Genomic DNA, 26,490 nt, shown 5'->3' with positions numbered 1-26,490 from the left:
CCTACATAAGCCTTTACTGATCCAGGTGCTCAGCTGGTCGGAGAGATGGGGGAAACAGCTCTTGACAAAATCCTCAAAGGTCACCGTTGCTAAGGCATTGATGCTGGCAGCCACGGTGCTACAGGGAGAGAAAAGCAAGAACATAGTCCGAGCTAAATAAAGCTGACCAGCCTGCCTTGTCATTCAGGGCAAATAGACAAGGCGGGGCTCCAGAAACAAAAACCAGATGCAGACATATTGTCCTTATTCTGGGACTTCAGGAGAGTCATGGGGCCGGCCTACTCACTCTTCAAAGCTGCCTCTGTGCTTTGTGCTCTTTGATTTCTTCAGACTCTAGTGAAGAAGCTTGACGTTCATGCTCTAATACCTACTAGTGCCTCTGAACAAGACATTAAATGAATTGTCAGACAGTAATGGGTTGTGTGTGTATGTGTGTGTGTGTGTTTAGGTTGAACTTGAGCCTGGAGGCAGTGACTGTCCTAATCCAAGAATCAAAAGAGTTTGCCACTCACTATTCATTCATTCATTCATTCATTCATTCATTCATACCATTAATGCATGTCTTCATTCTAGGTACCAGACATACAATGGTGAACAAGAAAAACGTAGACCTTACACTTGGCAACGCAGACATTCAACAACAACATTCAACAACAACACAATTGATCACAGTTGTTCGGAAGGAAAATAACAAGGTACTATGAAAGTATGCCTTGCAGAGTCCTAAACTAATACGAAGTTAGGGGATTCTTCCCTTAGGAAATGATGATTAAGATATGCACTGAAAGAACTCATGCAAATTGGGGGGCGGGGGGGGGCGGGGAAGATGTTCTAGAGCAAAAGGACAATTACTTTTAAATGCCTCTAGCTGGAAAGCTTATTGCATTCAGCAATCTTAAGCCACCCCAGGCTTAGAATGCAGTCAGTAAAGGAGAACAGAGCAAAAGATAGGATGGAAGATGGACAAAGGAAAAAACTACATAAAAAATTTGATATTCTCTCTGAATTTTCAACCACAGTCCAGTCTTATGGCCCTAAAACTCACTTTGATGACAGAGGACCTGAAAGTTGGGTTTTCTTTTCAAAATATCATGAAAGCTTATTTAATTCCTCATGTAGACCAGGAATATTTTAGTTAGTAGAACAGATAACAGTATTAAATTCATGTGAAGCAAAATCACAACCACAAAGAAAAGTTCTGGAAAAGAAACAAGCTGATGAACAAAACCTGGCCAGCTGTTTGTAAATTTCCCACTGATATTCAGTGGCTAATTGTTTTATTATCCTCCAGGGGTCATCTGAAGACAAACTAGCTGTTGGCAACGGCATGGAAGAAAATCCAAACTTTTTCTTTTTCTGTAATGCAGAATAATTTTAGTTGTAGTTTATTTTAGTTGGAATAGTTTCAGGCCCATTGTATGCAAAATTAAAAGTTCCTTCCTTAAGTGCCAGTTACAGCAAGTAGAAATTTCCTAACACCCAGTTCTAGGGAATTGAAATTGTAAGTACTTGGAGATACCATTCTCTTTTTCCTGAGAATCAGTGCATGGTGTGCGTTTGCTGCCAGACTCCCCTTCTACCTGCGGCTCCATGAAAGTCAAATAAGGAAAGGTGTCCAAGTGAAAAGAGTCCATATTCCCAACAGCTTTGTCTCAAAATATATCATCTGGAAGTCTCACATGTTCGGTTGACCCTTAAATCCTTTGAAAGAGAGGAAGGAAAACGCTGAATTTGGCTCATATAGAATCTCTACTGGGTTGCCTTTCAGTCAGGTATATTAGCCATATGCCGATTTCTCAGATTCTAAAACTTCCGTAAGATGGTGGAGATCTCTCTTTTTAATTTTTCCTCTCTCTCTACCACTCTCTCTTTATAGTATCCCTATTACTGTCTTTTCCTTTCTAAACTCAACATCTGACATGAAGTTGAAGCAGAAGGAATGTCCCTATAGCATGTAATGTCCATGGTGTCCCTTTCTTAGAAGTTTTGGACTTGAGACCAAAAGATCCATCCATTCTCTTATGGGGGGATTATCTGTTGATAACTGCATGTTCTGTATCTGGAGAGACTTAGCCTTAGAGTAAATAAATAAATAAATAAAGCTCTATAGAGAGGGGCAAAATAAAAGCTGGAGTGCCACCACTCCTTGAGGTTGATCCTCTGGTGCTCATTTTTTTTTTTTTTTTTTTTGTCCTGAGTTTCCCTGAGATCTTCATCTCAACACCACAGAATAATACCACTTTGTGTTACTGAAGCAAAATCCTAAAAAGAATGTTAGCAAAAATAATTCAGTAGTACACTAAACTAGAATTACACCAGAAGCAAGTTAAAGTCATTATACAAGTTCAAGGATATTGCTAATTTGGATATCTGTCAACATATTAATATGCCAAAAGTTTACAAAATAGCCACTTCAAAAATGCCAAAAATTTAATGAAAGTCAATATCTCTGACAAAATCTTTCCTAAAAGTAGAATAAGCATATGCATTTTGTTCTTTTTTACAATTTGTTAACTTAAATGCATATTCTTTTTTAAAAAGGAAAAGATTTATTTATTTACCTTAGAGAGAGAGCGAGAGTACAAGCAGGAGGGCAGGGAAGAGAGAGAGAATCTCATGCTGACTCTGTGCTAAGTGCACAGCCCAAGACAAGGCTCTATCTCAGGACTCTGAGATCACAACCTGAGCCAAAACCAACAGTGGGACACTTAACCAAGTGAGCCACCCAGGTGCCCCTTAAATAAGTATTCTTAGATGTAAATAATATCTTTCAAATTAAAACTTGATATCACAGTTAATGGTAAAATCCAAGAGCCATTTACTCCTTTTCTCCTCACAGAAGCATGCCCTACCACTTATAGTCTACTGCAGACCCATCAGGAAGAGAGAGACTTGAGGCTTGCACAGGCTTGACCTTGCACTTGGATACTACTCTATCCCAGCCGGAGGGGAAGCGTCTCTTTCCCCTCAGCAACCACTCAGCCGATGAAAAGCCACCACACTTCGAACTCCTGGTTTTCTCTAATTGGTCTTTTAGTCCATACCAGCCTTCCGGACTTACTCCTTTTCTCCTCAAAAAAAAAAGCAGACCGCTCCTTTGTTCGCCACACTTGCTTATGGTTTTGCCTCAGCTTACTTGTTCCGTATTTCCATTCTCTCTTATTCCCCAACAAACCCATCTTTTGCTGGTAAGATAGTTGGGGGGGGTGTTATTTTTAAGGTTAACACTTCTAATGCTTTCCCATTGATCTTCAAATCCAAACTACTTCATAAAGTTTCACAGGTACAGTTTCCGTCTCATACAACGAAGGAAAACATGCAAATGAAGCGATCAGTAGGGCAGTAGACACACATTTTGCAGTAAGTGGTGATTACGACTGCCATCACCCTTGTCACCTCACTGTGCTTGCCATCACCATCGTCATCATCCTCCCCATCGTCAGAGCGGAGTGTTGTCAAAATACTAACCTCAGAGTTCCACTGAAGGCACAAGCCACGAAGAGTCCAGGCAGTCCTGGCATAGTGGAAAATATCTCCATGACAAAGTATGGCATCAGCTGAAGGGAAGGTAAGACAAGACAGGATCAGTGGTCTTAGCAGCAGAGTCTCAAATGTGAACACATCACTTTTTAGTAAAAGGAGGTGGGAAAACAAACAAACAAACAAAAATACTAGAGGAGTTTGTGGGGACTCAGGGTGTCACCCAATGGCAGTTGAGGTTACGATTAATCCAACTTTGTGGAGCTAAAGTCCAGCTCCAGCTGGAGGGGAGGTGAGGGGTGGGAAGGGAAAGCTCATATTAGGGAAAAGGGTTGGATGAACTTTAGAAGGTTCAGGAACTTGTTTTATTTTTCCCATGTTTGTAATACATGCCAGTCCCTTGCCTGTCTGCCCTTAATGTTAGCCATTAAATCCCAACAAAAAAATGCTTAAAACACATATTCAGGGAATCTAGGAATTATGGTTCTACTCTGTAGTCAGATTTGTGAGAGAGGAACCCCCCGGGTCATAGGAGACAGTGGAATATACAGAAGGGAGAGAGGTGATGGTTCTTCTTCTCCATAAATGGAGCTTTTGAAAGCACTTTTAATGTAGTATTTTGGGGTGATGGTGTTTAAGTTATGATGAGAAGGCATGAGCAGAAGCTCTAGAGAAATAAGGGTCATTTCTTCAATTTGAGAATAAAACATCTTTAATCAACCTTGAGACATATAGAAAAAAAGAATTGAAATATCACATCAGCAACCAAAGCCATGGGTTCAAGCCTAACTTCCACTCTCCTCAGCCTTGCCCTGGCCCCTGGCCTTTTCTTCACGGTCAAGGTGAGACATCTTTTTATGTGTCACTCCTCCACTTAGAACCTGGTGTGTGGTGATGTCACTCAAGAGGAGAGGAAAGAATTCAACTCTCTAGGGATTAGAAAGTGGCTTGAGATCCAGGTGGGATAAAAGGGAAGAACCCATATTACTCATTCATGGCCAGAAGCACACTCATCTCAGCCGTTCCCCACTGGTTCCAAGGGACACATACCTGGTCCGGTGCTGAGATAATGCCAGAAGTCCAAGGGTCACAATCTCTGAAGTGGGAGTACATGATTAAGCCAGAGAAGACAGCACAAACCAGAATGATCCAGAGACCCAACAAGTTAAAATATAAGGCTCTAGAAAAGAACAAAAAGCTTTGTTGGTAGCCTCTATGCCACATCACAGTATGATGAAGACATTACCAAAAATTCAAGGAAAAAATTTGGGGGGATTTTTGCTGTGAAATAAAATTCCACAGTCTTCAAGAATCATTACATTTTATACATTTGCAAATTTTTGTTTGTTTGGGAACGTTACACTTTAGGCTGATTACTAAATTTCAATGAGGTAAAATTTTGATGGCTTTCCTTTTGAAATCAGGAGTTTTTCTGCAAAATCTCAACGTGTGGTGTAAAATCTATTCTCTTGGATGAAATTTCACATACCGATCACTCATATTATATAACTTACAGTGATTTTCCCCCCACTCAATTCATAAAACTGTCAAAAAGCAAACTTACATTTTAACATCTTTTCTTCCAGAGGGATAATGAGATAAATGTAGAAGTAGACACATTTTGGAAATAATCACTTTGGAGACTGATTTAGATGAAATTTAAAGTTGAGGGTTTTTTTTTTTTTTTTTAAAGAGGATAGAAAATATGCAAAACCTAAGGTCATTTTTCCATATTCTGGGGAGAAATTCTTTTTATTTGTACAATAAAGATACGCTTCATTCCAGTTTGAGTGCTTTGGCAGTATCCTATGGTTATTTTGTATTCATATTACTAGTTTTGGGGGGTTTTTTTGTAAGGGCCTATTTAGCCAGAGCGATTCCATCTCGGTTAAACAGTGATTTTGTTGGTTATGCAGTAAAACTTAAACTGACCCCGGGAACGTACTTAAAAGCAAGTCCAGGAGAAAAGGACAAGTCAGGCCAGATGGAGACATCCAATCAGTAAAGCGCATATACTATCTCCCTAACTACCAAAGAATGTGGGCCCCGCCTTTTGGGTGCCTTTTGGGCCAAGGTCACAGGCTAGTTCAAAAAGCTACTATAGGGTGAATTGTAATTCAATTGGCCACCCGTGTGTGACCTAGCATGACCATGCAACTTTCTCTGTGTGTTACAATCTCCTTGGCCACCTGTGTGTGGCCAGACTCAACCACATGGCCCTTGCTCTATAAAAGTTAGTCTGTGAGGCTGGGAGGGGTCACTCTCTCTGTAAGAGACGGCCCCAACTGGTCGGTTTGATTCTCGATGCTTGGCGTGAAATAAAGCTTTGCTTGACCTTCTCTTTGTATCAGTCTTGCTCCTTTGATCACAGACTCTAACATTTTGAAAGATTTTATTTATCTACTTAGAGAAAGAGAGATCACTGGTGGGAGGCAGAGGAAGAAGAAGAGAGAGAATCCCAAGCAGGCTCCATGCCCAGGGCAGAGCTCAACAAGAGGCTCAATCTTACAACCTTGAGATCATGACCTGAGCTGAAATCAAGAGCCAGACACTTAACCGACTGAGACACCCAGCTGCCCCATTAGTTTTCTTAATCTCAAGGAAGACTTGAAAGTGGGCTGGATTTATATAAACAACCTTATTTTGGAGAGAGTTTCAAAGGGCCAGGAGAGCAACAGTGGGAATTTTCTTGGATCATGTCATTATTTGAAGGGAATCAGATACATCCACATTTAAATGTAAGGACACACATTAATTTCAAAGCCTCTGAAAACCCATACTGCACAGGTGTACCTAGCTTTCAGAAAACCCTTGAGTCAAACTACCCACTTATGAAGCAAATCTGGTTAAATGAGTCTCTCCTTTGCAAGTTTCTATTTCATACTATTTACATTAGAAAAGGGACTTATCCCAGAAGTTACTTCCTTGAGAGTATTCTAACAATGTTTCTTGTGGAGCTGTATCGGTTTGTTTTTGTTTAGAGGGATTGATTTAGAGATAGCCTTTTGGGGATACAATTAATACATGAGGAGGTCAATACCTATTAACTCCATTGTTTGTACTCTTGCTGTCCTCCCTTCTGGGCAACTTTATTCAAACCTTTACTCAGGCCACCTCTGAGAGAGCCCTCCCTGTTCATCTTTTATTCAAAACAGTCTATCTCTTCTCTCTCAATCAGTTTCTACTTCTTATACTATTTTACACCTTGATAGCACTTAGCATTATCTGAAATTGTAAAATATATACATTTGCTTTTTATTAGTTTCCCCCACTCCAACAAACACAGTGTTATAGAATTGTTCTGGCATGTAGAAGACATGAAATTATTTATTTTTGGTAATAAATAATTGAATGATAGAATTAATTAATGGTAGAAATTCAGTACAATATGATTGTACTCCTCATATCACTTATTTCTTTAAAAGAATGTTGGACCACGAGTCAAAAGACTTTATCCTTAACAACCATCTGATGTTAGATCATGTGACACTCTGAGACCATTGTATCATCTCTAAAAAGAGTGTTAACACACCTGTTCTCCTTCTATTATGGGACTAATATGAGGAATGAATGAGTTACATTCTGTAGAAACGTAGGTTATATGGCCATACATGCATACATTATCCAAAATAATTTCAAGTTATTGAAATGGGAAAGAGAAAACAATGGCAAAGTTGTATTGAATGTTAAAATCCTTGTGCTGTGAATTTTTCCTTAGAAATGGACTTTGAGGGGCACCTGATGGCTCAGTTGTTAAGTATCTGCCTTCGGTTCAGGTCACCATCCCAGAGTCCTGGGATCCAGCCCCGCATCGGGCTCTCTACTCAGCGGGAAGCCTGCTTCTCCCTCTCCCATTCCCCCTGCTTGTGTTCCTTCTCTCACTATCTCTCTCTCTCTGTCAAATAAATAAATAAATAAAGTCATTAAAAAAAAAAAAAAAGGAACGGACTTTGATTCTTTACAGAGCTAATTCTCCTACTTGTAACTTAAATTACTTCATTGATTCATTCAAAAAATATTAATCAGGCATCTCTTTATACCAGGCTCTTCTAGGTCCTGGGGTAGAACTGTGAGCAACACAGAACCCCTCCTCATGGAGCTTAAATTCTGGGATTGGAAGCAGATCATCACTGAAATGAAATTAATGAATACAATGATTTTAGATGTGAATGAGGAAAATAAATTAAGGCAGTAGGAATAGAACAAAAGTGACTGGTGTGGGTGTGCTCATCTTAGCCAGAAGATGGGCTAGAGATGGGAAAGGACAAAAAAATCTGTATCAGCCCCTTCTACCTTCCTTGTACCACTTATGATCAGCAATCATGAAAGATAAACTTGGGTCTAGAAACAAGAGGAGATGAAGCCAGGTTCCAAGGAGTACATCTAAAATGACATGGTGGGTGATATTATTTCTGGGTGTGAGAAAGGTCCATAGGGCTTAACATCAATCAGTGATGTGAATAATGAGTGAGTAAGTAATCAGCATTCCTGGCCATTAAATTATACACATCTATAATGAGTTGCTCCTGGTTTTAACCCATGGACACGTTCTTTATGAACGTTATGGATCTATTTTCACCTACATATGTTTCAGGTTGTATTTTCCCCAAGTAGCAGAGCTTTTCCTAAACTCTGATGGAATGTTTTAACAACACCAGGCTCTCAGATAATTGAACAGAAGGAGAGCATTTAATCAACATTCTACAGAGCCTCCTAGGTGAGAGCAGATTGGCAGCTGGCTCCGAGTGGCCTCCAGCTGCCCCAGTAGTGACCTTGAAACTTCAGCTGTGTGACAAATGACACATCCCCACTGCAGGCTTCCTTCCAGCTGCATGCAGTTCAATCGGACTGATCATTTTGACTGATTTCTATTGTAGTAACCAAATCTATTTGGATTCTCTCAGAGAAGTCTGTTCTAAAGAGAATTTTTATTTTTCCATCTTTCCTTATTCCCACACAATTCCTGTCATAGCTCTGGTCCTTCCACAGAAGTGGAGATGGGTGAAACCAGGAGCTGCAATCCTAAATGCTTAGGAAATTGTGTACATTTTTTTCTCCATGAATATCTTTCCTTCTCCAACAGGTTTCATAGCCAGTAAAAACTCATGCCATAAATTCCAAACTCCAGGCAAACACTATGAATGTAATTGTATCAACTTTTGCTTGATTTAAACAAACTCACTCAATGACGCTTAAAGATACACAAACACGAGCACACACTTGAGAGTACACACTACTACTTATTGGAGTTATAGGGGGAAATTAGGCATGTTCACAAGAAAAAATAATATAACGCAATACATAAGATTAAAAACAATCTAGATATAGTAGAGAATTGTTGATTATTTCACCAAAATATACTTCCTTTTGGAGATACAATCAACTTCATTTTAAGGCAGAATTTTATTTTATTTTTTTAAAGATTTTACTTATTTATTTGACACAGAGAGATCACAAGTAGGCAGAGAGGCAGGCAGAGAGAGAGGAGGAAGCAGGCTCCCTGCCGAGCAGAGAGCCCGACGAGGGGCTTGATCCCAGGACCCTGAGATCATGACTTGCGCCAAAGGCAGAGGCTTTAATCCACTGAGCCACCCAGGTGCCCCCTAAGGCAGAATTTTAAATGAGTTTTCGTTTTACCTGTTTATTTTTAAAGTAGGCTCTACACCCAATGTGAGGCTTGAACTTACAACCCCAAGATCAAGAGTCCATGCTCTACCCACTGAGCCAGCCAAGAGCCCCTAAATGAACTTTAATTTTAAATGAATTGTGAGATCCAAATCACACTTGATATTAATTACATTTTCAACAATTTAGCTATTTGATACAAAGTGATAATCTTGTATGGAGGGTATGTTAACATTATTTATTATAATAAGATATAAATATGTTATCAGCAAATTAATGGAATACTAGATAATGGCTTCAATTCTTCCTTCTGAGAGTGTATGAAATACATAAGTAATATAGTCTCTTGGAATTCAGATTACAAAACGGTGAACCATGTCCCAGCAATGTTATCTTCTATTCAGTCTAAATAAAAAAACTATGCATTGAAAGTATTTTAAAATCAGTTGGGAAAATATTCACAGTGGCTGTTTCTCACTTGAAGAAAAGTTGAGGACATCCTGGCAAATCTGGGGATGCTGGAAATTTGGACAGAACAATGGGGATAAGATGTCCATTTTAGACGCAAGTCTAGTTTATTTCTGTCATGTCTGCAGAATAATGCATGACTTCCTCCAATCCCCACTCTAGGGCACAGGATGCGTTGCATGACTTGGAATAGGCTTCCCAAGCTGTGTCCCTGCTGGGGTCGTTCAGCGCGAGCACACCTGGCAAGACTGGTGATTGCTAGATCAGCAAGAGCTGGATTGGCAAAAGCCCCATTATGACTTCTCTTATTACCTTGGCTTTCCTCCTTTTAAACCTCTTCTTGGAAAATTTAAGGATATATCCATCAAAAGAAAAACAGTAGCTCAAGAGACCACAGGCTGAATCAAGTCAGTCATAAGGACCATCTCATCACAGAAACTCTAAGGAGGCAAAATATGCTATTTACCTCTGCATTGCCACCCAGGGCACCTAATTTCACCTAGTAAGTTCTCAGTAAGTGCAGGCGGCAAATGGTGGAGAGTAAAGGCAGGCAGAACTGTAAGTTCAAACACACTTCCTTGCTGAGATGGGATTAGTACTGCCTGCCTCAAAAAACTGTTTAGAAGATTAAATAAAACTTTCCACTTCTGTCTCTCTCTCTCTTTCTCTCTCTCTCTCTCACACCACACACACACACACACGAAAGCATATAATAAGTACCCACTAGGGCAAAGAAAACTGAAATGTTTATTTATAACTTACAGTTTTGCATGTTTTTCTGTTTTGCAAGAGATGCATCGCTGTATGGTAGACTGATTAACTCCATAGATCCCGAGCCAGGTGAAAGTTCCTCCCACTGAGACTGTCCAAAAAGTGTGCCGCCTGAGAGGATCTACATCAAAGCTAGGAGGCAGAGAGACGTGAGTGAACAAAAATGTTCTTTTGATGCCCAAATATTATTTTAGTTACTGAGGTCATACAGCTAAATCTTTATAAAATACAGGAAAGTAGTATTGGACATACTCGAATATATTTAGTCGAGATCCATTTGTCGAGTGCTCTATGACATTGTGTAATCCACCAGCATGAGCTGATCCTTGAATGAGAACTGTTAAGAAGCCCACAATCATGACAACCATCTGAAATGCATCTGTCCACACCACTGCTTTTAATCCTCCCTGAAATGGAGAGAATGGATGTGAATTCTCAGAAAGGAAGGCTGTAAGTCTTCCAATTCTTTACAACTTTTCTGCTGATGCAACATTTCTTTTCCTTTTGTTCCTCCCTTCCTTCCTCCCTCCCCTTCCTTCCTTCCTTCCTTCCTCTCACTTGCTCTCCCTCCCTCCTTCCCTACCTCTCTCCCTTTCTTTCTTCTTTCTCTAGCCCTGTCATGAAGAATGAGGGGGAATTCACCAGGTACGGAGGACGAGAGGAGAGGGGAACGACATGTGTGAAGGATGGAGATGTACGGCTGCCCGGAGAAATGAAAGAATGCTAGAATATGTAGATCGAGGTATTTACAGAATGCCCAAAGGGAGGTTGCTGAATTTGCTAGAGGCCAGAACACACAGATTTTGACAAGCCTACTTAAATGATTTCTCAAGAGCAATGAGAGAGCATTAAAGAGATTTACATGATGAGAGATTTTTCTGTTTGCTTCTCAGTGGTTTCAGGGGTGTTTGTGTGGATAACAGATGGGTGGACCAAGGGAAAAAAGGAGGGATAGAGACGCTCGGAGTTGATTTCAGTAGTCTGTGCCCAAGAGGACACAGGTTTGAAGAAGGTTTGCAGCAGGGTAGAGATGGAAAGACATGGATGGACTTGAATGAAAACTGGGAGGTCAAATCCACACAACTTGTGAATAATGGAACACACATGATGAGGAAGTGGGGGAATTAAGGATAATCATCTGGGTCTGGCTTATACAAACATGAGGATTTTTTTTTTTTTTGTAAATTTAGTGATAGTAAATAAATTTGGGGGGACTGAGATGGTAGAATGCTGAGAAAGAAGATAAGAACTAGGAAAGAATGATAGATTCCAGACACTGATGGAGAAAGGAGTTTTAAGAGCTGGAGGATGGTCGAAGGGTGAAGTGAGCAAGGCAGACTTTGCGGAGGATAAATCTCACAGCAGAACTCGGGACAGAGCGATGAGGCAAGAGGTTAGCGTGCTGGTTATCAAAACTGGATCCTCTGTAGAATCCCTTGGGGAATTTGAAAACAAACAAACAAAAAACAAACGCCAGTGTCCTAACACCAACCCCAAGGATCTCTGAATAAATTAAGGTCTAGGTTGGGACCCAGTCCTAAATATTTTCTGAAAGCTCTTACACGGATTCTAACGCACAATTCTAGTTGAGAGCATGTGGGCAAGAGGAGAGGAGGCAAGAAAGGCTGCCGGAGTAATCCAGGTATAGAATCTCTCAGGACTACAGTGAGGTGGAATGGGCAAATTGGGAAAGATGAAACAAAGAGATTTTTTTTTTTTTTAAAAGGGCTTTGAAAATGAATAAGCACAATGAGAGTGGAATGATGCGGTATTTTTAACATTGAAAAACAGAATTATCCTCCTCAGTTACGCCTCCAGAGTGTCAAGAACTTCTGTGAAAAGATGACAGGCTTCATCTTTATCTTGAGAAGAAAGAAGACGTTGAGGTGGTCCCATCATTTCTTTTGAATTACAATGCAATTTCATAAATAGACATCAAAGTTCTTGCCAGAGGCATCGTATTTGTATATTGTGTTCACATCCTGACTTGAAAAAGAACCAGTGTTTACCCCCTGCCTCCCAAGTAATAGTATTATGATTTTCTCTAAAGACATTAAGCCTTCCACATCTAAATCACAACATCAGATTTTAGTGATGAGAAGACCAAATGTCACAGACCTCAGTTTTCGGCAGCTACTTGTTACTGGTTATGTAAAACTATGCTTAAAGCTGAACTTCAGCTAGACATGAGGCGAGAGAACAAATCGCTTTATCAGATGTATATCAAAAGACAGATTATAGCCACCATGAAAATTTCTCTGACTGTAACTCCTTCATACAGTGAGACACACACACACACACACACACACACACACGCACCCCACTGACCTATAACCCTGATCCAGCAGTGCCACTGGTATATTTAATCAGTCTGTGTTGTTTTGAAATCTAACGTTTACTTTACTAAATGGCAAGCCCCTCGGTGGCAGGGGCTATTGTTTTAACCTCTTCTACTGCTTATCTTAGATATGCAACCACAGGATCATAAAGAGATTGCAACATGAGCAACATGTGTTAGACAAATAAGCCACCATTGCAGTGAGATCTGGAAGCCTGTAACCTGCCTAGAGACAAGAGAGATGGGACCGAGGTGTGGGAAGGGATTAGATGGGCGGATGGACTCACATCAGGAGAGATTTCCAGCACTAGGCTCAGAGGCTTATACTTGATCCTGGGAACAATGGGAAGTGAGACGGGAATTGGATCAGTTAAGTGGCATGAAGAAATAGGTGATTAAGAGTAATCTTCCAGAGGCATGCAGGCTGGAAGGAAACACTGAAACCAATTAAGAGGTAGCAAATTCAGTTCATTTTAGCTTATTGCGATTATTAAAATATCCAGGCTTGTGTCTGACATTACTTTTTCGTTTCTATTTCTGCTCTCTCTATGCTTTTATCCTCTGCTCTTGCTTAACTCACTTGAGGTTTTGTTTTGTCTTGTTTTAATTCCCTTTTTCCACTCTGATCATTTTTATTTAAATGGGCCCCCTTGAAATTTTGCCATAAATTTTTAAGTTAGAGTCTAAATTTAAAGAATGTCTTAATCCCTAACAATTCAAAGATGATAAAATTGTCAGATCAGATTACTGTCTTCCTGATTTACATGCTATTGTTGTCCAAATGAGGGTTATTCTTGTTCTTAATCCCAAAACTACATATATTAATAATTATTATTAGTAGTAGTATATTTTATATTATAAATTATAATATATAATTAGACATGCATGTTATACTATACTATAAAGTTATTTTTCAATCATCAAGCACCAAAAATTGTTTGACTAGACTTACTAAATGTTCACTATTTTTATTTTCTTATCATTACTTCTATCCAAAACTGGATCATTTTCCTTCTTCCCACAGTACTCCTCTGGATTTTTCTCAGAAAAAAATAGATTAATGGTAAATTCTCTTGGTTCTTGACCATTCCTAAAAGTTAGTATTGCTGAATACACAATTTTAGGTTGACAATTGTTTTCCATCAATGCTTCGAAGATATTATTTCATTGTTTTTGCCTTCCATTATTGTTGCTAAGAAGCCTGGCAATGTCCCTGGCAATGTATCTAGTCATCCTGTCAGATATGGCCAGACATATAAGGAGCAGGAGTTTATTTTTAACCTATGTAAGAGATGTGTGTCTGGAATAAAGCTATGGTAGTGAGAATGGAACGGAGAAAAAAAAAAAGATAATATTCTGTAGTGCAAAAGAGATGGTGGGAATTGCGTGTATGAAAAGGAGAGATAAGGACATTTTTAAGTTGTATATTTCATGATCTAGTTCAAAGAGTCTCTGATATGCACACAATGCCAAAATATCTAGATGGTCTGCTCTATAATAATGTAGGATTACTTTGTTATTCTCTATAGAGGAGGAAAGATAACCCAGCTTTCTTGAAAACCAGTGTCATATTTTTAACTGGTTATTTACAGCCTCTGTATATGGGTGCCAATGATTCAGAAGAATAAAGCTTTCCATTGCAAAGCATGATAAATAATATATGCTCAATGAATGTTTGCTGAACTAAACTGATATTAACAATTATATAAATACATTGCCAATGGCACCCAGATTCCTTGATGAAAAACTGAGCATATGTTAAACCAAATGTTACTGTAATCCAAGCTTATCCATAAATAAGAAACAACAACAAGCTGTGGAATCCTCAAGTTTCTAAAATACCAGCCATCCTTTATCATTCATACATGCATTGTGCATTTCTCAATCACTAGACAGCTATAAGTGTATGCTACTTATGGTTCATAATTACCGTTAACAAGAACATTGTTTTCTTGGCAGTTGCATATGGTCCCTTATCCTCTGAGCAAGGAGGGATTTCTTTCATAAAATCTTTTCTTTGCCATGGCTCTCTCAAAGGAGACCAGAACCCAATTCTGCTAATGGCACTGAGAGAATTTTAAATAAAAGAACAACACCTTCCTCAGGAAACTGTGACAGAGAAGCCAGCAAATTTCTATTTAATTTTGGAATAGCAATTTCTGTTATAATTAGATGCCCTGTTGCCAGAGATTTGCCCTTATCCCATATTAGGGAGACGGTGTTAAATACTTCTTCACAGATGGATACATACCAGGGTACAGTAGAATGTGCAAACAATTCCTGTTGCAAACACAGAGCCCCAGAGATCAAACCCAGTCACTAGAAAAGAAGAAAAAATATTGAAAGAAGTTTCTCTGAGAAAAGTAGAAGAGCAAGATTTATGAGAAAGAAGTCACAATATTTTTGTCAGTGTTCTGTGTGGGTCAGTGGAAATCAAATTAGAATTTTCTCTTATTATATTCACCTCTGTTAAAAAATTATTTTATTACAGTGTTATACTTCAACTCAGTCTATAATTTTTAGGTAATGTTAAAAGCCAAACCTTTCCTCCTAAATCTCTGTAGCTTCTGGTCTTTGCACCAACTGTTTGCTTTTTCTTAACAAAGTTAGTCTGAGGACTTTGAAACCACCTAAACATCGGCCATGAATAAATATGTCTCGATAAAGCACACAGCATGATTAAGTTGAATATTGAAGACTTCTAATATTATTGGCATTATTATGAAGTTTATTTTAACCTTTTTTAAATTCTTGTTTCTAGGATTCTATTCCCTCAAAAAAGGTCAAGCATAAGTTTTAAAAAAATTACTATGAATACCTTTTACTTTTTTTTTTTTTTTTACCTTTTACTATTATACTTAGATTATTGACTTCATAAAATCCCTGAGACGGGATCATACATTATAAACGTCTTTAATGGTTGTGTGTATGCAGTACCCAAACTGCCATCACTTCAGTGATTAAAAAACAGAACAAACAAACAAACAAATGACAATCACACTGGGTGTTTGAAAACTTGTGGGAAAATCAAGTAACTAATTATTTGCCTTTTTTTCTTTCTCTTCTTTTTTTAGATTTTATTTAAATTCAGGTTAGTTAACCTATAGTATATTATTAGTTTCAGGAGTAGAATTTAGTGATTAATCAGTTACATATAACATCCAGTACTATTTTCAATGTTTGATTTTTGGAGCTCTCTACTGTAATGACTACAGTAATCAGAGCCCCCTAACCATAGGAATGTCTTCCCAGCAGGATGGAGGTATATTTCTCAAGGTGAGAATGTAAGCATACAAAAGATGGAAAGTATCCAGGGGAGTATCAGTAACTCACCTTGATTGAGCGCCAGTGCAGGTGCGTACACCACCACTCCTGTGTAGAGAATCTGGTGGGGAAGCAAGAGTCAGGTGAACAGTGTGAAAAGTGACATGGAATGGAAAACTGCCTCAAAGCTTCCTAATTGACTATAGAGAGGAATTTCCCTTATCATGGTCCTTAAACCTGTCATTGGCAACCACTCTAATCTTGAAATCATTGATTACTGTCATTAGTGTGCAAAGGGGATCATCAGCATTTGATGGGGGAAGAGCATTGGACTTTTAAGACTGCTGTGAATTTTGAGACTTGATGGCTAGATATGACACATTTCTGAAGGAAACAAAGATAGGGTTCAAGTCAAGGTGAGGGTTTTGGTTCAGCCTTTCTCTACCCACCCCTGCCCCCACGCCTGTGTCACAATGACTCACCCTCATTTCAGCATGCTGCTGAAATAGAGGTTTTAGAATGGAGAGAGTACAGCACAGCGAAGACTGACATGGGTGATCTAATTCCTGCGTACATCTTGGGACTCCCAGGGTTGCAGCCACTATGCTGAAGGAAGTAGGTGCAGTCCCATTTTTATTTTAAATGGGAATTCATCATTTAGAGGTCATATGAGGGTTTTAGGAGGCAAAAGTATAGGAGCCGTTCAGGGAGCACTGCTCTCCTCCTTTTGTCTTCTTAAATCCCTCAGTCAGTGAGTGGGAGTTTTAAGAAAGGAAAGAAGGTTATTTGCCAGCAGAGAGTAGTACTTTGTGAGTTGGAGGAAGCATACCAACCCTGTGGGACAGCATGAAGGCACCCAGAGCCTAGGAAGCAGAAGAGGAGTCCAAAAGGGGAGAATGGGAGTATTGTCTTAAAATGACTTTCAGCAAGATGAGCATTTCTGGTTCAACGCAGTTAACTGGTGAAAAACTAATTACTGGACCATTTCATAGCCAAAGTAACTTGTACAAGCGAAATAAAAGTTTTAATGCTATTTTTTCCTTTGTGGTTTATGATATACATTTGTTTTTTATTTATTATTTGGATGAATATACAGGGTCTGCGCAATGTGGATAACTTTCAGTGTAATCACGTATCTCGAAAGTGCTATCCTCGGAAGAAAGTAGTTTCTTCTTAGTGCTAGATTCATAGTGTTAGTTGCATTCATTGCCCCCCCCGGAGTAAACAAACCCATATCTTGTCACCCCACTCTTTCCACAGCTGTAGCAGACCTTCCCCCTTACCGTCTGCACAATGTAGATGACAGTGGCCGCGAAGCGTACTGGTTTATTGAATCGTAGTTGTAAGTACTAGGAAGAACAGAGAGAAGGACAAGCAAAGAGTCAGTGAATTATTTACATAAGAGCTGCTAAGAAGGTTCTTTTTTCTTGTATTCCTTTATGTTTAGTGCTTTGATTTATAATGTGATTTTATGCCATATATACTCAAGAGAACCGGAAAAATACAGATCATTTAAAGTCCAAGAAATGGCAGAGCTCTATTAAAGATCAATTTTTGCTTAAGCTTCTCATGATAGAGAAAATAAATGCTTTTTATTTTTAAATTTGTATTGTTTGAATAAAAATCCAGATCCTCTGACTTTCTACTCAGCGGTCTTCCTACTGACTACACTGAAGCCACTGTTGCCTTTAAATCCCATTCCCCCAGAATTAGCCCAGACTTGTATTTCCTCTTCCCTAGGAGACTGCAGCAGCCTAGGGAATAAATCTTATTGGAATTAGGGGGATCAGCTGGTCCCTAATTCCAATCCTCGCCCATCCATTCCGTCAATGGATGTTTCTCCTAGACCAAGGCTCTAATCATGTTGCTCTTTTTCTTAAAATCTTCAATGACTCTCTATCATTGAAAACAAAGTGTACATCCCACACTTGGTACTCTCTACTGTCTGATCTGTACCTTTCTATCTTAAGTCACACCACTGTCCCTCTGATTATTCATTCTCCACATAAAATCGCTGTGTGCTCTTCAGTCAACATGCTTTGCACCTCTCAGACTTCTCTTTTCTTACCCAGCTCCACCTGAGAAAATAACCATCTTATTTGTAGACCCTCTTTCCTCAGATGATAGATTCAGTACGCTGTGAGTCCGGAGCTAGTCCAGCGAGAGTGTGACTGAGGGCACCAGATATAAGGAAAATATTCTTAAAGAGGTAAGGAGGTCAGTGAGGAGACAAGTCTCAGATGTGACAGGATGGAAAATGATGCAACACTTTTGTGGTGTTGACCGCTTAGGTTCAAATCAGACACCTTTGGAAAGATTCATTTACTGCGGGCAGCGATGGCTTTCTTTTCTAAAGTTGGTGCTTCTAAGGCTCAAGTGGCATAGTCAATGATAATGTGAAGTACAAGCACAAGAATGTAGTGGGATCTTAGTGACCACAGTAGTCACCATGAGTGTAATGCCAGCTTACTGGCACTCACTATTCCGATACACGCTGACGGCTTCTAAATGCACCTGCGAGCGTCTGCTTAAGGGCTTTGTTTCAGCCCTGGCAAGGCGGGCTAGAAATGCCTGGGGGTGTTATCATTGGCTGAAAGCCAGAGACAAAAGGGAGTTACACAAAAAAATATTCTGGCTTCTTTGCTGGTCAGGAAAGACCCCCCTGGGACATGATCTGTATGTCTTCCAGAGGTCCCCAGTGAGATCGAACCTCAATTGCTCCCAGTAGCAACCTGCTCCAAAACACACATTTTATTGGTTTCATTTCCTTCCACATTTATTTTAACTGCCATTTTGCCTACCAATGTTAAATGAAATTACTTCCTGCAAAATGACTTGCATTCAGGGTTTCCTTTGGGGGGAACATAACTTAAACCAGATAGAATGCAAATGGTGACTTTAAAAATGCTTGTGTAAAAGGGTGTGTCTTGCTGATGGGGACTTTTTGTTCTCCGTGACAGAAGAGAACTCAAGATAGCCTGCTGGAGTATGCAACCACGTGTGATAGAGACAGGCTGTCTCATCTCAGTTCCCTTGGACCTATGAGTCACTAGCTAACACATTAGCTGATGGCAGTCCTAGACAAAGTCTCAGCGAGACCAAGAGAACCTCACTGTTTTACTGGACTCCTAGTGAGCCCAGACCAAATTGCGGACCCACAGAATTGTAAGCAAATAAAATTGTTGTTCTAAGACATTTATTTTGGCGTGATATGTTACAAAGCAGTATATAAGTGATATAAAAATTGGTACCAAGAGTGGAGAAATGTTGCAACCAATCCCCCAAAGAATGCAGTATTGGCTTTGGGGCTGGGTGGCACCTGAAGTTTGGGAAAGCAAGGGGGAAATTATTCCTGAAAAATGGAAAGACACTAAGGGGACTGCTATTGGAATCTGCACAAAGTTAAGTAAGGGTTTTAACATCGCCATTTAGTTGCACTAAATTCAGCCAACTCAGTCCAACTGGGAAGGCAGTAAGGAGAAAAAGATATGTGGGGGAAAAAAAAAAAAAAAAGAAGTGGTTCAGAAGTAAGACTCCCTGAATTCTAGTTTGAGCTTTGCCACTATCTTACTGTGACCTAAGCCTTTGGTTTCTCATCCATGAAACGAAAGACAATTCCAACGGCATTATAATCCGTCTGAAAGAACATGTTTATCCAGCCTTTCAATTACACGCTCCCTCGTTCAATGGTCCTTTTTGATGTGTATTTATCTATCACTACCGTTGAAAGTAAAAATGGAAGTGCAACTGAAGAGTCGCATGCTTCATGCCTGCTTTTGAAAATTTGCACAGGTAATGCTTCCCATCTTTGTATTTGATTATTTTCAAAACTGCAGACCTGGATAGAGCCACATTCTTTTCCATCTTAGTGAATAATTAAATGGTTCTAACTTCTCATATTGATTCAAACCCAAATAAATGGATCCCTTCTTTATTCCTCTCTTTCTCTCACTCCCCACATCTGCTTCATACAAGAATCCTGATGCCCACATCCCACTTTCAAAAATAAGCCACTTACATGATCTCTTCTGTTGCCCCTGCAACACCATCAGCTCTTGCCTGAGCTACAGCAAGAGCCTCTTAACTAGACTCCCTGCTTAGAGTAGAAAAACCCCAGACTCACTGCCAACATCCAGCTAGAGCAACACTCCAGATCCAAATCACGTCATGTCACTCCTCTGTCCAAACACTGTCATGACCCATCTCACGGAAAGTACACATCAATCCTTGCCATGAACTCAAAGGCTTCATAACATTGGTTCAAACCCTCTCAGACCCTGAATACCCATCTTAGAGTAAAACATTTTGTAGCATCATTAACTATGCTGAAATAACATTCAATAGTGACATCTTATACACGTCTAATTTATGAAAGCTTGAATATAATTACTACAACACCACAAATGTAATTTAAAGGAGAATTAAAAGGAAAGAAACTTACCTTCCACAATATGTCATCTATAAAGCTTAGAACCCATGATAAAAGATAGTAGCCTGTGCATTATTGCAATGAAAAAGTTTGGATTAAAGAGATGTAAGTAATTCAGAAGACGTTTAGTTTAAGAAGTCCAAGAAAAATGAGAAGGCAGGCAGACACTAGCCTATAAATGAGTGCTATGGGTGAGTGAAAGCAGACTAGATTTATTAGTGTGTGCTCAGAGAAAGAAGGCAATGACTAGTGACAAATCATCCAAGTGGAGATCATGAAACTGTATGACACTGCAAATGAGCTGAGCCTAATCTATAATGTGACAATGAGAATAATCCCTCATGCTTTGACATGGGGCCGACTAGTGATAAAATCATGTGGATGGCCCATCTTGGTGTTGAAATCCCACTGTATATCAAAGCATTTTTTTTAAAGATTTTATTTATTTATTTGTCAGAGAGAGAGAGGGAGAGAGAGTGGGCGAGCATAGGCAGAGGCAGAGGGAGAAGCAGGCTCCCCACCAAGCAAGGAGCCCGATGTGGGACTCGATCCCAGGACACCGGAATCATGACCTGAGCCGAAGGCAGCTGCCCAACCAACCGAGCCACCCAGGCGTCCCTGTATATCAAAGCATTTTAATCATTTGGCTATTACTGTAAAATACTCATCCCAAAACTCATTGGCTTAAAAACAAAGGACTTAATCAACTGTACCCTAATTTAAACAATAAAATAAAATAAAATAAAATAAAATAAAATAAAATAAAAAGATTCAAAAATAAATAAATACAATCTTTTAAATAAAAAATATATTAACAATAAAAAATTAATAATGTAAAAAATAATTTCATATATTTCATAATTTTGCAGATTGGCTGGGTTATTTCTCGACTTGTTTCCCCAGGGCCCTCATGAGACTGAGATCAGCTGGAAGGGCAGTGGGGTGAGAAGGTCCAGGTGGCCTCATTCACCCGTCTGCTGGTTGAGTTGGCCGTTGGCTGGGGGGCCTCTCTTCTCCTCTGTGTGTCTGCTCCTGCTCCAGAAGATGGACCCGCTAGCCCAGCTTCCTGACACAGCAGTACCAGGACAGCATTCCACAGGGCAAAGGCAGAAGCTATATACCTCATGAGGCCTAGGCTCCAAATTTACACATCCCTTCTGCCACATTCTGTCACAAGGTCATCCCAGATTCAAGGACTAGAGAAATAGACACCACCTCTTCCAGTCCTTGGCACTTCAAAAGACCCTGGAAATAATATCTTTGGATGGGTAACAGGGAATGGAGGATGAAAAAAGAAACATAATACATTCAAGCTTCTATAAAGAGCTCAAGTGGTATAAACTTGGGGACCGTAACCACAAGAACAACAACAATAATAAAGAATAATACAAAACCCTTATGTGGCATTTACCATTTGTCAGATTCGGTTAAAAGTATTTGCACGTAACACCTCAATTACTCTTCAAAGACATCCGGGGAGAGAGGTGCTTTTATTATCACTACTCCACATATGTGGAAATCAGGCACAGAGAAGTTAAGCAATATTCACAGTCATGCCACTGGTGGGTGGCAGTGCTAGCATAGCAAGCCAGATAGTCAAGAGGTCATGCTTTTAATCTTTGTGCCATCTGCCAATTCTCATAAAGCAAAAGGCAGTCCCCAAATCGCCCCTTATATACTTCTTACCATTAGGGTACTAAAAATTAAAAATATGTAGAGGGCAACAAAATTTAAAAATTAAATTCAGGGCACCTGGGTGGCTCAGTGGGTTAAGCCTCTGCCTTCTGCTCAGGTCATGATCTCAGGGTCCTGGGATCGAGTCCCTCATGGGGCTCTCTGCGCAGCAGGGAGTCTGCTCTCCCCCTCCCCGACTCTGCTTGCCCCTCTGCCTACTTGTGGTCTCTCTCTCTGTGTCAAATAAATAAATAAAATCCTTTAAAAAAAGTTAACATTATTATGTAGTAAAGTACTACTAATTTGTATTTGCTGTAGGTTTTGAACATGAGGGCATTAAAAAATCACTAAGCACATGATGGTACAATTATCCATCACATATATACGTCTTATATACTGTAAGACACCTGGTGCCCCTGCTCATGCCCCTTAAACTCCAGTAGTGTCCCCCACTCATTGTGACAACCAAATTACCTCATGAATATTCAAGGGCCCCTGTGTCTGACCCCCATACATACAAGAACTGCTACTCCACTGAGTGAGGCCCCCTCACCTCTTTGTTTTTGTTTTTGTCTCTCCCCTACCTCTTTGATTTCAACTCTCCCTTTTCTCTCCTTGGCTCACTCTTCTCCAAGCATAATGATTTCTTTGCTGTCCTCCAAACATGCTAATCACTCTCCCCTTTTAGGGCCTTTGCATCTGTGGTTACTTTAGCTTGGGATGGTCTTCCCTCCTATGGTGCAATTGCTTGCTTTCTCTGGGTCCCCAATTAAATGTCTAATTCTCACTGAAGTCTCATTTAACCACCCCATATGTATTGTCCACATTCTCTGCCCAAAGCAGAACTCCTGCATTCTACATTATCCTATTTACTTATTCCCTACTGTACTTAGTAGGGCAGGAGAGCATTGTGATTCAGCATGCCATCTCTAAAATTAGATGGTCCACGTTTGAAACATGGCCACTTGCTAGCAAGTTACCTAACTCTATGTGCCTCATGTTTCTAGTCTGTTAAATGGGGATGATAATAACAGAACCTATCGAAAAAGGTTATTTGAAGGCCAAATGATTTGATCATGTAAAAGAGTTAGTGAGGTGCTCAGCACACAAGTAGCAAACACTTTTCTATTATGACTGTCTTACATAGTATGTTTATTGATCTTCTCTGCTATCAAGTAAGCTCTGTGAGAGCAGAGGTTTGGTTTAATGCTTCATCTCCAGGGCCTAGAGTGTGCCCGGAACATAGCAGTGTTTAATGAGTATTGAATGGATTATTGAATTAGTTAGTTGTAAAGATGATTTTCCACATTTAGGTAGTTTTTTTTTTAATAATTTTTAAAATAATTTAAAATAGCTTTAATAATTTAAAAAGCTTTCATACTTAACTAACTCTTTATGAAAGAAGGGAGGGATTATTTTCTGTGTGGAAACCAGAGCTGATAAACATGAGGTAACTTGCACAAAGACATCCTAGTATTAAGCAATGGCTTTGAAATCAAACTCCCATTTTCTGACTCCTCTCCTTCTCTCTCTGTCTCCCCTCTCTAGCAGTCACTGATGCAATTCTTTCTTAAAATGTTAGCAGTGGTGGTGGGTATTAAAGAGGACATGTATTGCATGGAGCACTGGGTGTGGTGCATAAACAATGAATTTTGGAACACTGAAAATAAAATAAAATTAAATTAAATTTTAAAAAAGTTAGCAATGTCTGTGGGAGTCACACCTTATTAGCTGAATGGAAAAACCTAGGATATATTTATGTTTTCAGAAGTACACTAATAAGCAGTGAGGATATGTGCATATATATATTTTAGGACTAATCATACATTGACTCATTTCCTCTCGAACTACGTCCCAGAGAGTAGCTGTTGCATGACCTAATTCTGATCGCCTACTTTTGGTGGGGAGAGGAGTTTAAAGTTGGATGTTTGATTATGATTACCTGCAGAATCACAAGTTTTAAAACTTGCTGTAAGGTATTCATTTGCCAAAGTGGCTTTTAAGGTCCAGAGTAATCCTTTATAATCATTTAGTTAACAGAATTAAAAAAAAAAAAAGAGGTATGTTAAGAGTCCTCTACTGTGACTTGGTAGGGATGGTGTTGGATAAGGAAAATACACACATTTGCCATAGAAACTGATGTATGATCATGCTTAAACACTGGACATGGAAACTCAATTTTTAACATGTTATTTTTCTTGAGAATTATTGTAAAATCAAAACACCACTGCTTCATTTTGTTTTCCTCAATATAATCCCCATATTTGTATCACTTAGCAATTCCTCCCCCCATTAAAATGTTTTCTAATCTCTTAAAAACTTTACCATTTCCCCACTGATAGAAATAATCTATATTAAAATACTCAGCTCTGCTATGTGACGGAAAGGGATAAAGATGAAATGGGTTCTCATTAGACCTTATCTAGTATACAATCTTGACTAAGCCATTTATGTCCATTTCAGTTTTCTTATCTGAAAAATGATGATATTTACAGTGTATGTTCTGCATGCTTTTCAGAAGACTGATATGAATGAAACAAATAACAACTTCAGCTCTCTTTCATTGAGACTCTCCTACAAGTCAGATAATGCATTAGGTGTTTGCAGATAGGTTCTCATTTAATCAGTGAGATAGCCTTGTGGGATTGGCTCCATAGTTTCATTCTACAGGTGGAAAAACAGTTCTGTGTGTGCAAAGATAAGCTTTTCCCAATAACAATGAAATGTGTTTTTACCATGATGCATAATCGTCCTGAAAATAAATGCACTCTTCAACTACCACGTGTTATTAAGACAATGTATACTATTATGGGGGGGGGGTGTCAAGTGTAGAGAAAATAGCAACTCTTTCCAAAAAGAAGAAGAGAAGAGTTGTCTTACCTCGTAAGTGCTGGTGATGCCAGATCTGTAGAACACGGGGAGAAAGAGCTCTGATGTGAGGATGATGACAAATGCATATGCAATGAAGAAGAGCACAAAAGATGCCCCAAAGCGGTACACCTCAGAGGGAGCCCCCAGGACAGTGACAGCTGACATGAAGCTGGCTGTCAGGGACAATGCTACAGGACCAAAGCTCATTTGCCTTCCCCCAACAAGGAACTCCCTTGAAGTTGCCTTTTTCCTCTCCTTAATAGCAAAGAACACCCCAATTCCAGAGGAAATGACAAAGAGGGCTGCAAATACAACATAATCCCAAACTGTGAAGTTCTTTGCCTCCATGCTGGGAAGTATGGTCCTGGGGAAAAGTTGTTTCCAAAAGCAAAGCTCAGGGCAGTAGATGTTTTGCCAAGAGAGGAGACTGTGATTTTGTGAAGAGACTGATGACCACAGGCACTTGACTGGATCTTCAGACACCAAGTTGTACTCAGGAAAGACCTCAGAGGTTGACTACAAAGAAGAATCTGGTAGTGGCATTGGTAGAAACAGATGAGAACTTGAAATCTGACCTGGCCAGGAGCTGTCTGTTCCCCAGAGAAGGAATTCAGATGTGTTCTGAAATTAATAACCATGGGGGTGGAATGGACTTGCCAGATAACATGCTCTTTTATCTTCTAGATTTTTTTTTTTATTTAAGGTTAAACATTACTGGGGAAAAAATGGAAGTGATACAAGTTGACCATCTCAGCATTTTTAATTAGTGAAATGCAATCTACAATATGCAACATCACCCTCAGGGGTGTCTTTTCCTGAGTAAGGTGGGGGAGGGATACCTGTAATTTTCCGAGGCTGTGGGTGTGGAAGGAAAGGAGCAAAGGACTGGCAATCCGGAGACCTTTGCTCAAGTTGGCTCAGTTGTAAGCAAGCTGTGTAATTGTTGGCAAATCATTTAACCTTTCTGAGCTTCAACTGGAATGTGGAGGTAATAAGACCTTAACAGGTTATTAAAGTTTTTAAGTGTTTCTAACTTTCTACCCTCTTTTCCCTGATCTGTAAAATGAAAGCTACTAATATCTACCTCTTTGGCTGTTATTGGTGTTCAGAGCAGAGCAATCCTGAGCACAAAAGTTGATTCTCTCTCGACTCAGGAAATGGATTCACCAATAATTAATAAATCATTTGTAGTCCTCTGTTTTATCTCCCTGTCTCTCCCTCGTTTTGACATTTATAACACTTGCACCCAGAAGCTAAGTCAGAGTGAGTACTAGGACAAATGAGAAAAGAAAGGTGAAAATCCAGTTACAGATTCCTATTTCTGCTCTTGTTAGACTGTCCATTGTCCTGAAGTACCACACTGAGCCTTTGGGGGACATAGAGATTGTTCTCTATTGCTCATACTTCTCTTTCTTGGTGGTCTTCCCTGAGACCTAGCTCTACAAACCTGGTTATTCCACAAGATCTAGTTCCTGTCTCTTCTGCTCTGTGGAGCCTTCCCTGACTCATACTTGCTCTCTGTACCCCAGATCCTGTGGGAATCAGCACCCCATGGTACTCAATTTGACCT

At 39.6% G+C, this 26,490-nt stretch overlaps 1 protein-coding gene across 1 annotated transcript in view; it reads right to left on the bottom strand.

Moving 5' to 3' along the window:
• The window catches only part of SLC5A12 (solute carrier family 5 member 12), a gene marked incomplete at its 5' end in the record, with an annotated part of 45,325 nt that extends 20,057 nt beyond the window's left edge, over positions 1 to 25,268 (bottom strand). The window contains 9 exons of the mRNA XM_080817638.1: positions 6 to 118; positions 3,469 to 3,557; positions 4,531 to 4,660; positions 10,336 to 10,476; positions 10,597 to 10,751; positions 14,934 to 15,001; positions 16,016 to 16,067; positions 17,230 to 17,295; positions 24,930 to 25,268. Coding sequence (XP_080673764.1) covers positions 6 to 118; positions 3,469 to 3,557; positions 4,531 to 4,660; positions 10,336 to 10,476; positions 10,597 to 10,751; positions 14,934 to 15,001; positions 16,016 to 16,067; positions 17,230 to 17,295; positions 24,930 to 25,268 — 1,153 coding nt within the window. The remainder of the gene's footprint in view (positions 1 to 5; positions 119 to 3,468; positions 3,558 to 4,530; positions 4,661 to 10,335; positions 10,477 to 10,596; positions 10,752 to 14,933; positions 15,002 to 16,015; positions 16,068 to 17,229; positions 17,296 to 24,929) is intronic.
• Positions 25,269 to 26,490: the final 1,222 nt, after the last annotated feature.

This window comes from Martes martes (genome assembly GCF_963455335.1).
Source record: "Martes martes genome assembly, chromosome: 10".
NCBI lineage: Eukaryota > Metazoa > Chordata > Mammalia > Carnivora > Mustelidae > Martes > Martes martes.
The sequence above is the reverse complement of the archived record's forward strand: the minus strand, read 5'-3'. Positions and strand labels throughout refer to the sequence as shown.